Source organism: Polyodon spathula, chromosome 8, assembly GCF_017654505.1.
Source record: "Polyodon spathula isolate WHYD16114869_AA chromosome 8, ASM1765450v1, whole genome shotgun sequence".
NCBI lineage: Eukaryota > Metazoa > Chordata > Actinopteri > Acipenseriformes > Polyodontidae > Polyodon > Polyodon spathula.
The window spans coordinates 8540514-8557725 of NC_054541.1; the positions used below are offsets into that span (position 1 = coordinate 8540514).

General features: G+C 37.7%; 3 protein-coding genes across 4 annotated transcripts in view; 1 reads left to right on the plus strand and 2 right to left on the minus strand.

Annotated features, from left to right (window-relative positions):
- The window catches only part of LOC121320176 (PH domain leucine-rich repeat-containing protein phosphatase 2-like), a 16189-nt gene extending 9625 nt beyond the window's left edge, over positions 1-6564 (minus strand). Inside the window, exon 1 of the mRNA XM_041258428.1 lies at positions 6524-6564. Within this exon, the coding sequence (XP_041114362.1) occupies positions 6524-6564 (41 nt within the window). The remainder of the gene's footprint in view (positions 1-6523) is intronic.
- LOC121319305 overlaps positions 1-11940 on the minus strand; it is a 61309-nt gene extending 49369 nt beyond the window's left edge. Inside the window, exon 1 of the mRNA XM_041256601.1 lies at positions 11643-11940. The gene's annotated coding sequence lies outside the window, so the exon portion shown is untranslated. The remainder of the gene's footprint in view (positions 1-11642) is intronic.
- A 2503-nt stretch (positions 11941-14443) lies between these two features.
- LOC121319307 (sodium/potassium-transporting ATPase subunit beta-1-interacting protein 4-like) overlaps positions 14444-17212 on the plus strand; it is a 45602-nt gene continuing 42833 nt past the window's right edge. For both annotated transcript variants that reach the window (XM_041256607.1, XM_041256608.1), the window contains exon 1: positions 14444-14804. In XM_041256607.1, the coding sequence (XP_041112541.1) occupies positions 14751-14804 (54 nt within the window). In that variant the 5' untranslated portion in view covers positions 14444-14750. The remainder of the gene's footprint in view (positions 14805-17212) is intronic.

Consider the following 17212-nt stretch of genomic DNA (forward strand, 5'->3'; position numbering starts at 1 on the left):
ACGCTGCAAATAAATGAAATAAATAAAGAAATAAAATAATTGTGCCAAATCTTCTGCAACAGACTTACTGGTTCCAAACACTACAATGATCTACTGGAATTGTGATTGCAACTTGATTTGTATAAATCAGAAGCATCCTGACATACTTTTCTGCGTAATTGATACTGTAACTAAACCAGATCTTAACAGCACACAGATTAGAGAGAGAGAGAGAGAGAGAAGTATTAGTAAGGAAGTCTTCATCAGCCACAGATTGCACTCCCCGATCCTTTAATGGACACTCACACAAAAAAGCCCCATATGCATGCTTTTTGCAGGATTAAGTTGTCCAGGTGACTTTACCAATTATGACCAGGAATTAACATGGCTGATATGCGGACTGAGCTCTTTCTCACAACATTAGATGCTGTAAAAGGGTCATTAGAGGTTTTGATAAAATGTCAGGAATTCCAAAGTACCCATGCAACCTATATGGAGCATCCCGTACTTATATGCAATAGGTATTGTTATCCAGCAAATGCAAAGGGTTGGCCTCCCACAGTTTCATGATACAAATGCATCACATTTCAAAGACCTTCCTTCCTCTTAAAACCTCAGTATGTAGTCAATGGGTTGCTGATATGCAAATTTAATATGAAACTGCATATGGTTTCTTTTTTTACTTCATAGAAGGTAAACCTTTTACTGAAGCATTGCAGACATTCATATTAAACCCTTTTTACTGCTGCACAAAAACAAGCACTATAACCGATTCTGGAATGAATCATCTGTTATTCCATGCACCAAAAGACTGAGTTCAAAGAATATATACTATAACTGCATTAAATAATTCACTTACAATTCAGCAGAAGTTTTCGAAAGGTTGATCTGGTATGTTGATTTTGCAGTATTTATTTGTATATATAGTACTGGCACCTTCAGTCAAGCATGGGAACTACAGCTTAATTAAAGCCTTATTCTGTTTCTGAAGGACACAGTTGAGTCATATCACACAATTGTTAGTTTTTTTCATAACAAACAAGGACAACTGGCTCTCAAAATATACCCGTCCATATCTCAGTCAAATATAGTGTCACTATAGCGATGGGGGGGGGGGGGGGGGGGGTGGGGGGGGGGGGGGCTACTGATTTTCCATTCCGGGTAATAACAAATATAATTTTTCAAAAAAAATTACCAAATCCCCCCCCCTTTTAATCAATGTATTGATAATTAAATGTGGCATTTGAACATAAAAATAATGTTGCTAGTTAAAATAAGTAAATTAATAAATATAAAAAAAGAAGAAAAATAAGAAGTTTACAAAAACAATCATTGCAGGGGTAAGTAGATCTTATTTTATAAAACAACATTATTTATCTTGCCTGTTTGTCCTGTGCTGGTCATTTTGTTATGGTATGATTTATAAAAAAAAAATAATAATATATAGGAAATAAATCACAGAAAATGCTCCTGGATTAAGTTGGTATCTGAAAAACAAAAAAAAAAGCTTAAAGTTGCCCCCCCTCCCCCATATGGCGTAACTGTTCACTACATAACAAACGTACTTGAAGACCTGGCCCATTCGAGACTGCTGTTTAAACTCTGTTCAGTACAGTTTCTACTTGAAAGGTGCTACGTGACTCATATTACACCGCTTTAGAAAAACATTTCCGACAACACCAAGAACTAGAACACTGAATACTGCATTCTTTCCACTCGCTTCGCTGTTGCACCACCTTATACTGGTATTGTTCTGAAGATGCTCTGGTAATGCAATGTACCCTTTCCTACGACTGAAATGCCACAGGTAACAGTTTTGATCAAGGGAAGAGTCCAGTTAGTGCTACTTCTATTTCAAATGTCACTGTTTTATATACGTTATAATGAAAGGTACTCTTGCTTTTGTGTTCACTCATTTTGTTGTATTCAGCAGGAGTTCATTTTAGTATCAAAACTAACTGTTTTACACAAAGAATCCATTTAGTCAATTTTGGTTCAAGGTAGATTGTATCCAGTAAACCAAAGCCAATGAATAGTTTTGCATTATTCAGTTTAAAGCACGCCCACAAGCTGACAACAGTTACCCCCCTCATTTGCATACTTTGCTTCCCTGTTATGAAAATCACCTACTAGTAAGCAGTATACAGTAACAAAACTTAAAAGTTGAAATCCATCTTTTCGTTAATGCTACAGAAAATCCAAGACATTTTTTTCTGAACAATTACCGGTTTTCTTTAAAGCAAATCTGATCTTAATAAAGGATTACAGCAACCACAAAAAAACAAACATCCTCCTTTAAATCAAGTGTGAACACTACTGGAAATTCAGCTTATAATGACAGTAAAAGGGAAAACTGCTAAAGCGTGTAATCGAATCTGCACAAAGACAACCTCTCAACTACATTTCAGTATTTCGTCTGGCACTCTGCTGGCATGTAGCTATATACAGTATCTGAACAAGATGCTCAATTTTGATCGAGTTTGATTTCTTTGGTAACAAAGACAACGTGACTGAGGTGACAACTGTTAGGACATCAAAAGTTGTAAATGTTGTTGGTGTCGATCTTTTTGTTAGTAAAAGGGTATGCCCTGTACGATGTAGTAGTTCGTTAATCTAGTACGGGTAAAGTTTTACTAGGTAACGAAGAATGTGTTGTCGACGAAAACTAAACCCTCTAGGGTTCCGCTGATATTAAGGGGTAGTGTTACATCTTTAACCCTGCAAAAGTCCTCTTAAACCGTCACTTTGGATATACGACCGTTCAGTGTCCTATAACATCTCAAACCTACAAGCATTTGAACAAACTCTATTTCCCACATGTCGTTTACCTGGTTATATATCGGATGTATTGGCGAGGTCTAGTCTACGCCCCTGAGTCTTTTCTACTAGTGTACTGGAAAGTAAGGTGTGGAGAGCTGCAATCCTCTTATAGACTGGTCGCACACCCAGGGGTAGTGTTGACTTATTTCGCTAATAATATATGCTCCGATTTCGTGGCTCCTTTCGGTTATTATTATGCTCTTACGTTGATGCGAACTGAATATACCCTGTGGTTTGAGCTTACAAACACAAAGAAATAGGTGTTGGATCTACATTATATTTTTGCTAAAATAAATATATCTATAATATATAGATATATATATATATATACCTAGATCTACTATCTATAAACTACCTTATCTTACTGTCAGGGGCCAACTGTTATCAAATGGGGCTATGGAGTGTGCTTTTAAAACAAACGGATGGTTTAACCATTATTCAGCAAACAGCATAAAATTCAACCGCACTCTGCTATCTCTGTTTAAAGGTAGTTTAAACCAGTGGAGTGTTTATTTTTATCCTTGCCACATCTTTTGTCATACAAAGTAAAGAAACTCTGAGACTTGCAAACTCTGCTTCTGGGGAATTAATGCTGGTATTTACGGTTCCTTTTCCCTCGTCCTCCCCTCCTGCAGTTGCCATAACAAGTAGTGTTTGTTTCACCAGCCGCCCTGAACAGAACTGCAAGTTTACTCTTTCAGTTGCCAGCCACTGACGTATGTAATGGCTATATCAGCAAGAGGGTCCTTTTACTCAGGCCAGCGTTATCTAGTGAACACCTACTGTGGGTACAGTTTGCTTTTGTATTGCTGGCAATACAGAGGTAATCACTACATGGCTCTGGCCCCTACTCCAATAAAGACTCTTTGACGGATAGGTCTACGTCCAGATAACAAAAAACACACTATTTGAGTAAGTACAATAAAAAGGAGTAAGAGCGTGTGACGGGGAACTGCCCCGTCTATATGAATGTGTTTGGAACTGGCAGGGGGGGGGTATGTGACGGGGAACTGCCCCGTCTATATGAATGTGTTTGGAACTGGCAGGGACGGGGGTAAATTCCTCCTTGCCAGGAAACATGTGAGAATGTGGCTGGCGTTCTAATTGAATGATTAGTAATTATTGATTAATTGGGCTCCAGCCACGGGGGATAAAAGCCAGGGGACAGACCCTGGCTGGGAGGTTTTTTTTTTTCTGTTTGGGAGTTTGCTTTGTGTTGGAGAGTTTTTGTGTCTAGAAGAAAGGAGTGTCTTGTTTTATAAGACTTGGATCCTGACCGTTTATTTTGTAAGTTCACTTTGATTATTTGTGTTTGAACCTCTTTTTGTTGGCCCTTGTGCCTGTTTTTTTGATTATTTTATTTAATAAAGAACTTTATTTTTGACTTTACATTGTCTCTGAGCCTTAGCCCTCTGTCATCCTGTCACAGAGTGATATTAAACAGTTGAGGGATAGTGAAAGAAAAACACTACAAAAAGCTTCCAGTGACCTGAATGATTATGGTGCAATGATTATTTCAATGAACACCTCTGACACACTGCTCATCATGAAGGGTGTTGGGTATTTTCTTGCATGGTTTTTGAGCAGTATGATTACACCGTGTAACAATTTTTTTTTGTTTTGTTCCTGGGTAGTAAGTGTTATTTCCTAATTGCTTATGCCTCAAAAGTATAGAAAAAGGAGGCTTTTGTGACCAGGACAGTGATATTTCAAAATATCACTATTTCCAATTGGAAAAAGGGCAAATGTGTGTCTTTTCGTTCACATAAAGACAGAAAAAAACAGCATATGCATCCAAATTAACATGTATTAATACTAAAGTAATACAAAAATGACTACAAAAGATTTAGAAGTGAGTAGTTTTGAGATTTACGATTATACTGTATTTACAGTTGATCGCATTGGTCAGTCTTTCCAGGGCTTTATAGACAGGCTGCCAGCAAGGAAGTCACTCTGTGTATGATGGATAGCTCCCTGCTTGGAGACAGACCAATGCGTAACTGTGCCATGGAATGATCATCTATGGCTGCTTTGTAGGGAAGGTGTCGCACACTCTTCTCTCCATTGAACAACATACGGTCTTATTTTGGTTGGTGTGGACATTACCTAATATTTGGCTTCCCTGAAATACCAGCTCAATTATTCTTTTAGAGAATATACTGAGTGAAAACACTGACAGGAGACTACTTTCTGCAAAGACTAAATAACAAGGCAAAAATGACCATCCAATTTTCTTTTGAATGCTGGATTGTTCTGCTGGTCAGACAGCATGTGGAGCACAGGTGGGTGGAGGGTATTATTACCATTACATTTCAATGAAGCTATGGAATAGGTATCTCTTCGTTGCATAAAACATAATTACCTTAATTATGTTCAGCACTCTCTCCAGAGAAGAGACACTCTACACACCTATGTTTGAAAGGTCTGAAGCGCACATTTCTTTCTGTTCTTAGGGCGTGTGTGTGCAGCCCGGGGTTGCTTTGCAAAGCCCTGGTGTAAATCTCAAAGACTCAGCTTGTTTGGTACGGTCTTGCAGCCTGCACCTGCAGCCTGGCGGTTTCTTACATTTGCAGCCTGCAGTAGATAAGGCACACTCTGAGTTTGTTTTCCAGGAAACCCTGACAGAGCGTCAGAGCGGATTTAAGCAGGTCTTTCACATATCAGCCTGAAAAGTAGGTTACACACAAGGCAGGGCTGTTTGTCTGTTGCATGCCTCCCACATCCTTGTGTCTTGCAGACAGACACTAAGCAAGCAGCATTTATTGTTCATAGGAACAAGCACGTTTCTTTTCATGTCAGGTTTGAATTAAACAGACACACATACACCGACATATGGTGCTGAGAATCCTGGGTGTAAACGAGGAGGAAGCCAATTGCGTATTAGTATGATTAATTATATATATATATATATATATATAATATATATTATATATATATATTTATAGATACCCTTCTGAAAGGTACTAGTAATGTACCGAGATGACACTTTTAATTTCCATTATAATTATTTCAAGGCTAGATGTAGTTGCAGCAAACTCACCAGCATAGCTCTACTTGAAAATTAAAGGCACTCTTCAAATCATTATAAATATCAAGGCTGATTGTAGTGCAGCACACCAGCTTTGCACTGAGCATTGAAACCTGCGGGGAATGATGTGACAGAATAACGAGCATCTGAATGTGCCAAGAGTGCTGTACTAGTATATACAGATAGAACGCATCTATGGTAATTTGCACTCCACATTACTTTTTGTGATAATTCATCAAAATTGATTTATTGCATCATGAATTAATAGTGCACAGCAAGCAAAACCAATACAGTTTCATGCCGATTCTCTTTCACGTATTAAACCTTCTAGACGCAGATTCACCAACATTCTAAAAAGCTCACAATCCCAATTTGTATTTCAACAAATGAAAGTCAGCATTTTAAAACTACAAACTGTTTGCAGTACACTGCACTCCCCTTGTGGAAGTGGAAGACGCACTGTGTTTGTTATGTGTTTAACTTGTATTTTAAGTAGGACTAGCAGTGTTCCACTGCAGCCTGTAGGAAGACCAAACAGCTATAAGAATAGGAAAGTCTTGTGAACATTGTCTACATTGGTGAAATTATTAACAGCTCATTCTCAATGGGACCGCCCAGCAGATTAGCAAAGGCCATGCACTGAACCGAATCCCGCGTCTCAGGGAGGGTGGAAGCCCAATTGAGCACTTCCCTTACATGGAAGTATTAGAATCGCTCAGCATCTCTGCAGTCTCCATGACTAGCTCTGTGAAGAGAGAACTGTTCCTTGCACAGAGTGGTCAATGATCTGTCCTCTTCACTATATAAGCAATATATCTTGTGGATTTCTGGTCCTTTATTGAGTCCACATCTACATAAAGTGGACTACTTACCCTATTGTCCTGTGCTACAGTGTGTTACTATTACTGCATTATGCACAAACATAAGGCTTTCTAAAATCAATTACATTTATATACTGTATTCGGAAAAGTGGACCAGAAAAAGCATACAGTCCCGTTGTTATATATGACAGATTCTATAGAGAAGAAATTGTACATTTCATAAAGCATATGCTGATGTACATGCAGCTGTGACCATTAGTATTGACTCCCTGTATTAAGGCACAGAGCGACATTTTTGTATAAATATTTTAACACTGAGACAGAGCAAGGTACTTGATCCATAGCCCAGATTATCTCCAGTCCTGAATCAAATCTAGCGAGATCAAGTTTAAGTCCAGTACAGTAGACAAACATAACGTTCAAAATATGTGCCGTCATTCAAAGGTAAACAGGTATTTAATTAGAGTTAAGGTTAGAATATTTGATGGAGAAACATTCCTATGATACTAGATTACATTCAGAACTAGACTCTTGAGAACCACTGTTCAAATATTATCTACATTAATTGCATGATAGGTATTTAATAACTAAAACTGCATTCAGACAGCAAAATGATTGAGCAGCCAAAAGACAGGCAGTCAACAACACTGACGGGCACTGACATAACAAATCACTAAAAGCCCAGATAATTATCAATAGTCCCAGAATAAACAACTTTCGCATCAGATGAATCACAGTAAATGCACAGTATTAGCATGGAAAAAGCAGTGCAAAATAAAGGTATGGTATAAGCACTTTAACCCTGCCTGGGGCTAATTGGCACAGTTTATTTATGACCAGTTATTTGATCTCTACGCAATTCTTACTTTAATGCACTTGAGATTATAGTTGAAGTGTAATTTACTGATAGGGAAGGTTAATCTAGGGACACTTGAATTCTGTAACCCTGAAAGTACTCCCCAGGGTTACGAAATACAAACTACAAAAAATGTTAAAAGATTAAAAGAGAATTAATCACTTCAGCTAAATATTAAGAAATGTATCCCACCCCCCATGTTGAAGGGGTCTCACTAAGGTAATGTTATTAAAAGGTTAATCCACATTCATTCAGGCTAACTGCTACAGAAACTTAAAATCCCAGCAGAACTTCATTAGGATATGTAGCAACTACCCTCAGTATGTTTTTGTAGTAACTGGTGTCAGGAACTGTACAGCTAAGCAAAGACTTATTATCAAAAACATTAATTACATGAAAAGATAACACTGTCATGTTGTTTTTGTTTTATTACATCAGAAATGACAGGTGTTCATATTTTTAAAACTTCACAAAAGCCAGGAAATGTAGGCCTAAGCCAAAACATTCACACCACAGTGTGTAGCCTGACAGACAATACACGAGATCTACGGACTCTGATAAAATCTATGGCTACAGGGGGTCAGGTTAATAAACTGAATGCATTAAAATATGTCAAAAACAAAAATAAAATAAACAACTTAATGGAGGGTGCTTAAAAAGATGAAAACAGTCTGATCCCCACCTTTCATTAATTTGGTTACAGTGGTTAAATAAATAACAGACTATCACTTTGGACACTTCAAAAACGAGGCCTGCGCTCTACTGTATGTAATTATATCCAACTATTTAAAGCAGTTGCATTTGTACTTACAGTAGCATGAATAAGACTTTGAGCCGCTCCTTCTGAAGACCAACAGTGCTTTCTACTTCGGACATGCAAACCAGACCCGGCCTCTAAAGCATGTTTCCCTCAAGCTTTTCTCTGCTCTGTTACAAAGAGTCCTTCTGGTAGCAGGATAAGCCTCAAAATGAGATGGAAAACAAGCATCTAAAGCATTCTTGGCTGCTCTCCCCGATGATCCCTGGCAAATTCAACAGGATGACAACAAATAAGGGCTTTGTTTCCAGATCAGGCTTTAAACTTTCTTTCTCGGGTCCAGCGAAGGGATCTCTGGCCTCGGAACTTATGAATGATTTAGAGAGGCTAGCCCAGAGAAGCGTCACGGCCAGGAAAATAAACAAGGTGTGAAGTTGTTCAGCTGACCTGCCTCTTCTCTGTACTGTACCCAATGCAAATCTCTGAAGATTCAGCTCTTCAAGAAGAGTGTGACCCTTATACATACTGATAGGAAACACAGACCCTTGTGCACTTTTAAAAAACTTCTGCCTGTGTCAGCACTCTGCAGTAACAGTGGAATCTCTTGAGAACAACAAAATGACTGATACTTACAGGTGCCGCACAAAACAATAGTGTCAGTCCTTTGTTTTTCTAAATCCACTGACCTTGGGTCAGATATATATATAAAAAAAAAAACATTCAATAATGTAACCTACAGTATGTAGTATCATAGGACATAAAATGATTTTACGTTCATACACTGTCTAAGTATTCTTAGATGGAACGTGACATTCCAACCTGAGAATACCCGACACAGTCTCTCAATACATTGCATTGCATTGCATCATTCTCCTCCTGGGTGTCAATTTTGTATGTTTGTAACAGTTCCCATCTGGAAGAAGCTTTGCAATAAGGAATCATAAGAAACAAGCCACTTCAGTAGAGTTAGATGTGCCTTTTACCAGCAAAGCTTCCTGGTTTTTCTAGTGATGTTCCCAACAGTTTGCCACACAAACACTTAACCTAAATTGCACCAGCAGGATGCCAAAGCTGTGTTACAATATTAGTCAAAGGTGTTTGTCTTTCACCTCATTGCACTTACATGCTTTAAACAAGGGAAGTCTTACTGCCTGCCTGTCTGTCTGGTGCTTTCATTTATTATTAAAACACATTTTACAGTCACTGCATTTTGTTCCAAAAAAGCCTGAGCACAGATTTTTCTTTGTAATCTGAAGAAGCAAGCAGACCTACCTCACCACATCTGCCTCGGTCCACTGTAATTAATTTTATCAAGTTGGTTCCGGTCACAAAATTTCTTACTGCTTATGGCATGAATTTAAAAATACATTTATGTAGCAGAAATTGTACGCTGGATTATTTTATTTATTTATTTTTTTTACACTGAATCGTTTAACTATCAGATGGCTATATTTCAATGGTGTGGATTTTTTAGATGAATGCTGAAATATCCTTCCATTTTAAACTGGCTGAAGAGATGCATAATATAGCCTACCACCGTATTGCAGCTGAGTAATGCCTCATGAGTAAAATAAACCCATCTCTCAAAAAAACTAAACATCTTTTTAAAAGGCACACTCGCTCACGTATAAAACTATAAATAATTCCCACAATGTTTGAACAGATACCTACAGCAGCACATTATGTTTGAATACAATGCTATTTAAATACAGACTATAAATAAGTACATAAACTTGCTAGGCCTAAAGCAAGAATGTTCTGTGAAAATCACAGGAACTGTTCTTAAAAAAACAAAACACGAATAAATAAATCAAGGGTTTTAGTTTTTCTTTACGTGATAATGTATGATAGGGTATGGGTAGATGTTTACAGAATTCCAGTCTTTGAAAGGAAAATTAGTATTAGTAGAATGTCTTTCTTCCAAATATCTAAGCTTATGTGTGCTGCAAAGGTAACAGAATGTTCAGAATTTGGGAATGAATGACCTTTCCAAAGAGTTCTACTGTGTGCTATCAACAGCCTGTGTTTGATTGTTGTGAATGAACACAGAACATGTGCAAATATACAGCGGCTTGCCAAAAAGTCCCTCTTAAAAATGAGATCCCGCATGTTATTAAATGGTAAATTAACACATGGTACTGAACTGCACTGAAAACTGAACCTGTTTAAACGAAAGGAAATCATTGGTGTTTTCACTCGTGTTGCAAGCGTGGGTGATACAGTAGAGGCTAGCACCATTCGTCCTTTGTGAAACTTCCCATTTCATCCCCATTCTATACAGTATTCCTTCCTTGTGCTTCTCACCTTTTCTTGAATGTGAGCTGGCACTCTAGTAATTAAGCGTAATCTCACAGGGCCATGCACGCATTGTATAAAGAATGGAGTGGGATTACACTGTTATTGCCTAGCAACACAGGCACTGAAGTCTTTCTACAACAGTCTCCTGCGTCATTCTGTTTATCACAATTACGAAAAGTGTAATTATATTACATGGATTCCCCACGGCTGTGAATGCTGATTGATCAAAATAATACTGCTTGTCTGACAGCATGAACAGCCTGAATATGCTAAAATTACCGTAAATGAAAATGACTGCTTTTTCCAATATTTTATTGTATTATTTCTGGGTTGTTATATCAATGTGGTACCCAGGTTAAAACAAATAATAATAACAATAATAATAATAATAATAATAATAATAATAATAATAATAATAATAAATATAATAATAAATAAACAGTATTATATTTTGCTATCCAGCAGTTAAATGATACATATTTTGTGAAACTGATTTTTCATTTTTAAAAACAGCTCACAGAAATTCTAAAAATGCTATCTATTTTATTAAACCAGAACCAGTATCTCCCCGGGAGTTATTTCATGGACCGCAGGCTGGCAACGAACTTGTCAAAATCAAAAAGCGAAACATCTCCATTGCAACACAGATCTAAAACCTTTCATTATTATAATATACTGAATTGTTGCAAAAATGTAATAATTCGATCTAATGGGTGATGATGAGAACATGCAATTAATTTATATCGACATAGTCTGTGAACAACACACATTTTCGAGCTAGCAATTATCCATTATATAACAATGTGCTGCCTAATCAATTTGTTTAGATTCTAAATGTCATCTGGACACATCAAAAACACGGCTGTTTCTATTTGCGATTGCTGCTAAATAAAAACTTACTACGACAAACATACACAGCGCGTATATATTTATAATAGATTAAATTAACTAAATCGCATCAGTTCAAACTTTCTTTATCCAAACTGTCAAATTGAACAAATACAGTCACCACGATACTGCAAATAAGCAAAACCCAACATAAACATTTCACTCTACATATTTCAGCAGCATAGACATACTCACTCAGTGTCTCAAGGGTTTCCAAAGTGCGGTGGTGACTCCCAGCATCTCGTTCGTGTTCAGTTCATTTTTAGACCTCGCTCTACTCATTGATCTTTCAAGAAGTAAACGGGCAGGGCAGGTCACAATCTTGGATTTGCGCAACGTGCATGCAGCATTGCAATATTTTGTTGCTTCCCCCAGCTTTTCAATTTGCAACAAACGTGAGCGGTTAATCTATTTTCGTGTATGCTTTACGAGAAACCGTGAGATTTGCCTCTAGTTTCACAAGCTTGCTCCATCTGTGCTTTGCTCCGCTCCACGGCGCAGCAGTACCATGTGATAGATAAAACACAGAGCACAGCGGCACTGTATTCCAAATGAGCGCCCTCTGCTGGAAATGTGTTGTCTAAGTGTTTTAAAGTATTTTAAAGGCTGAAGAATAACTGTTGTTCTCTGAGAATGTGTGACAGGACATTCACAGTATGTGTATCGTGGTCATTACTATGCATTTTACCACATCGTGTTTGTTCCCATGCAGATTAGTAATATATGCTGTATAGTTGTAAGTAGCATTATATGCTTTACATATTGCCTCACAGCATATGAACTCACATGAAAGTGCACCCTTTAAATGTATTATTCATGCAGATACTGGGTAATGAGAACTACAAATAAAATCTCAAAAGGTGATACTGAATCATTTATAAGACGAATTACAAGGTGGGGCTGTCCCTCCCAGTTTGCAAGTGGCGATTAATGGGTGAAAATGAGCCTAGAGAAAGTATGTACCCTTTGCAGCAGAACTTGTATATAGACAATAACATGCTGTGAGGTCTGCGCCGCCCACCTCCCACTTACCTGAACAGTGATTGCCTCGTTACACTTGTGCTGAGTTTTGTTACTGAAGTTAATGCAGACCTCTGCTGAGATCATCTTAACATTTGACGGTACAGGACGCTGCACATTTCGAAGACACAGCTTTATTGACACTTGCTGATTCCTGTAATCTGAATTTCGGAAAGTGAAATGATGTTGTCAGTTGTGATTTTCTCATAGCGTGAGAAACTCATAACTGCTGACTTGCACAGGACCTTGCCAAACAATCTGGAATGAAATGTCCTCGCAGCTGTTAGGGCAAATGGAAAACTTCCACCATGCGGGAGCCGAGATAACAGGACAGGTTACACAGCAATGCTACCACATCATTTCAAATATACAATTCCTGGCCAGAAAACAATCATAATTTATTCGGCAGGTCAATTATTTAATGGTCTTGTTTCTTATTAGAATGTAATTGTTTCTTGTTTCTTATTAGAATGCACTTTTTAGCTGCTGTGGTGTGGAAGCTTGCAGCTCCATCACCTTCATGTTGGTCCTATAAAAGATACATCGACTGCAATATTGCTGCTTCTTTTTCATCCACTGAAAACTGCAACTCTTTTAAAGGCTGTGGTTCTCATTTTCTCCACAACGCCATTGCACTTGCATGCTGTCAATGTAAGGAACACAGCGCGGTCTATCAAACTCGCTTCATGATGAGGGAGCATTTTGAGAGGCATGAAACGTTAAAAGTAGACTAATTAGGAGCTGTGATGTGATCAGATGTGATAGGCTTCCCAGCTCTCCCAGCTTCTGTGTAAAAGATGTATGAGGCTTTAAAACCAGGGCTTACCACGGGATTGAAGGCACTGCAGTTAAAAGGGTCTTCTATTATGAAACAAGCTGGAAAAGCTTGAATGAAAGGAATGGAGTGAAACATCCATCCTCTTTACGAAATGCCTTTCATTTCACCTCGAGAACCATGCAAGCTGCAAGGACGCCTCTGCCACATGTACACATCCTAGCTCTGCAGTTCGATTGTTAAGTCCTTTTCTGAAGAGAAACACAGAGGTTTACAGTAGAGCAGCACAGCACTGAGAACAGAATTCACAAACACACCGTTTATTTGATGTTAATGTGTTCATGAGTAACATATCAGAAGCAGTTTTACAGGCAGAGACATTTTAGTGAATAGATAAGGATGGTCATATTATTGAGTATATGGGTTAGCATGAATGTTGCAGTATTTTACTGGACTCTACAAAAATAGACAAGCCATATCTATTATTATTATTATTATTATTATTATTATTTATTATTATTATTAATATTATTATTACTCGTACTACTACTACTACTACTAATAATAATAATAATAATAATAATAATAATAATAATAAGTTTTAACACGTTGACCGTGATGTATATACACATGCCCCTTTTAAAAAGGCCTTGTATTGGTGTTTAGTGGTGCTCCTGCCGCCAGGTGGCGCTTTAGTGTCTTTGAATGCTGTCTTGAAACTCCACACTGTTTGCTGTCCTGAGTTCAGAGATGGCCTCTTTCCATTTCTTAGGTGACAGCTGGTTTTACTGAGAACATTATTAGAGACACAGGCTACTGTATGAAGAACCGACCTCCCCTTCAACAGCTGCATACTGGATGCATGCACTTAATAAATAGGCATGTTTTTTTTTAAAAAAAAATACCTGCAAAAAACATACCAAGTATTAGATTAAAATGATGTTTTGACGGTATGCAAATAGAGATAAACTTAATACAATACAAAATGACTTGCTGATAAAAGAAAATCAGAGCATCTTTTAATTGTAGTGTCTCATTATTAACATTTACTTATGAACTTCCTTGAATGTTGTAAAACTGGCTTTATTACCGACGGAACAAAACAATACAGGTTAACATATTCCGTGCGGCAAAAACACGAGGACCATTCCCCTTTAAAAGGAGATCCTCTCGCCCCTCCCGTGGTTTTCGTTACCTCGACCACATCGTGTAGGTCTCAGCTGAACCTGAGCGCCGCACTTCAGAGCACACAAACTATACACCTCGTGTGGGAGTAGGTCTCACCCAGTGAAAACTGACTTCAATAAAACATGACAACCCCGTGCTTAGCTCGCTGGAGAAACTAAGTACAGACCCCCCTCTCTCCCTCCCTCCGTCCCTCCTTGCGTAGTTCCAGTTCGATTCATTCATTCATATTATGTTGGAAAGAGCTGTCGGTTTAATTGAATTACTTTGGTTCTAGAGAACAGTCGGATCCCATTCTGTGCCTGGTCCAGTGCGAGATTAGAATGGGGTGCTGCTCTGGTCGATGCACGCTGATTTTTCTCTGCACTTTTCAGCTGGTAAGCTTTTTCAAACAATGATTTCTCTTTATATTTTCGTGCTTGTTGTGGTGGTTTGTCTTCTGATTGAACATGCATGTTGTAAATGAACTTGTTGTAGTTTTAACGAGGGCGAAGCAAACAGTTGTTTATAAAAGTAAGAACTGTTTTCATGTATGGTGTGCGCATATATGTGTTTGCTATAATGCCGATAATGGGTTTTGTTTGCGGGTAAATGACCTGCTTGCAATGTTTGTCACCGAGACAGAGTTTCTATTTCACTAACGGCCCCCATCCAAAGCGGAAATATATAGTGCAGCGAGTATATTTCTATATTTTAATACTGTTTGCAGTTTATTTTTGTTAAATTTGCTTATGAAAAACATGCGGGTGATGCATTTGGCTAAGGTTAGAATAAGTAGTCTAAGTAGATATTTTTTTTCCTCTTGTTTCCATTTGAGGGATTTTCCCAGTTGGTGGCTTTTTCCCCCGAGCTCACGGCTGTTACTCACTTTTGTCAATAGTTAATGAATGCACGAATGTTATTTACACAACGACCTTGTTCTTAAAAGGGTAAAGCCATACAAGCGGTGCTTGAAAAGTTGAGCGGGGAATCTAAGCAGAACAATAACACTGGCTATTAAATTACTTTTCCCACCAATAACGTCGAGTGAATCTGTCAACGCAGGACCCAGCACGTACAATTCTTTGTGTGCCCAGATAAAAAACAAGACTGAACGCCCGTTTTGCTCCACAATCACAGAGATTCGCAACATGTATGTATATAGTTATCCTTATCCAAAGCTTGACCTATAGTATCAATTTGGAATTCACAAATCCAGATGCGACTGTGTGGTGCCGATACTGTATTTAGTATATAATCTGTTTTAATGTTGGCTTATGGTATCTATTAACATGAAAGGTGTAATCTATTGTATTTTACTGAACACTTACCCAGTACAAAACCATGTCATGTTTACCGGACAATTGGTTGTTTTTTTTTGTTGTTTTTTTACAATACATGGTTGTGTGGGTGCTGCTTTGTAAAAGTAGCACAGAAAAAAGAGAGAAGGTTTCTGCTGACTTTCTGACAGATCAAATTGTAATTCAAAGCACGTTCCCTGCATTGCCTGGAGGACTGCTTGCATATTTTTGGGACACATGTAAAGGAGACCCCGGAGAAGACAATAATACAGCTGTAGTTGGTTGCTTGTTTTTGTGACGCTAGAACACTGCTGCAGAGCATTTCGCTTTTTGGTAATTTCAGAACAGAGGAGCCAGTCAGCGCTCTATGAAATTCCTTTAGCTCGATTCTTTTGTCATGTAAATCGGGGAGAGTGGAATTATTGGAGGGATTTCAGATTCTCCGAAGGAATAAAAAAAAAAATATATATATAAACAGTAAGAAAGAAATTCAAAAATAGTGTAACTAAAAATATATTTTAGCAAATGGATAGTTTTTTTGTTTGACTTATTATTTATTATTATTATTATTATTATTTATTATTATTATTATTATACAATATAAGAAAATACACATACAAATCAAGCCAAACAATAACAAAGATAGATAAAATAAATATAAAGAATAAATACTCACCCTGCATCTCATTTCTGTCTCAATATTGCCTTTATTGTAGTGGAGCCAAGCCTTGGCAGTTGGGAGACTCGGGTATTCAATCTTATTTAAGACTGGTTTCCTCAGCAGAGAAGAGGTTTACCACGAGAGTGCAGAGTAGTGGAAAATGACTGAGAAATTGACTGCACTGACTCTGTTTTAGCGTCTATTTTACTTTATTCAGGGGCTCTTGATTAGGGAGCAATGGACTGAAAGATATCGTATTCAGTCAGACACAGTGAATGAGACGACTCAATTGTCTCTTCCCTTTATGCACAGTATTAAACTATCAACTATAGACCCAAAACAACACCCAAGAAGTAATTAAGGAACCATTGTGTGGCAAGTTCATTTTTATTACATTCCACGTTTTTTTTTTTTTTTTATTGTAGACCTTCCTTTTTAGTAGGTCTGTCTTTCACAAAATGGGGTAGCCAGCATGTGGCATTAAATAAATAAATGTTAAAAAATGGATTTTGGCAAATTGCAAGAAAACGTAGGTATATACTGTTCAATATCATTAAGAAAAACAACGACTCTATTAAAATAGATTGCATAGCAATGCAAGTTATCTAAGGGCTTAATAGAAGAATTTGGCTCCTATAGAACTTTTTTTAAAATTTAGTAATCCACAGTTATTTTATTTGCTCCCAATTTGGCATATCCAATTATTTTTAGGCTCAGCTCCCGTGCTGACTTGGGAACAGCGAAGACGCGCACACAGTTCTGCAAAGCGTGTTCCGTCAGCCAACAGTTTTTTTTATTTTTTATTCACACTGCAGTCTCGCCGTGCAGCCACCTCAGAGCTACA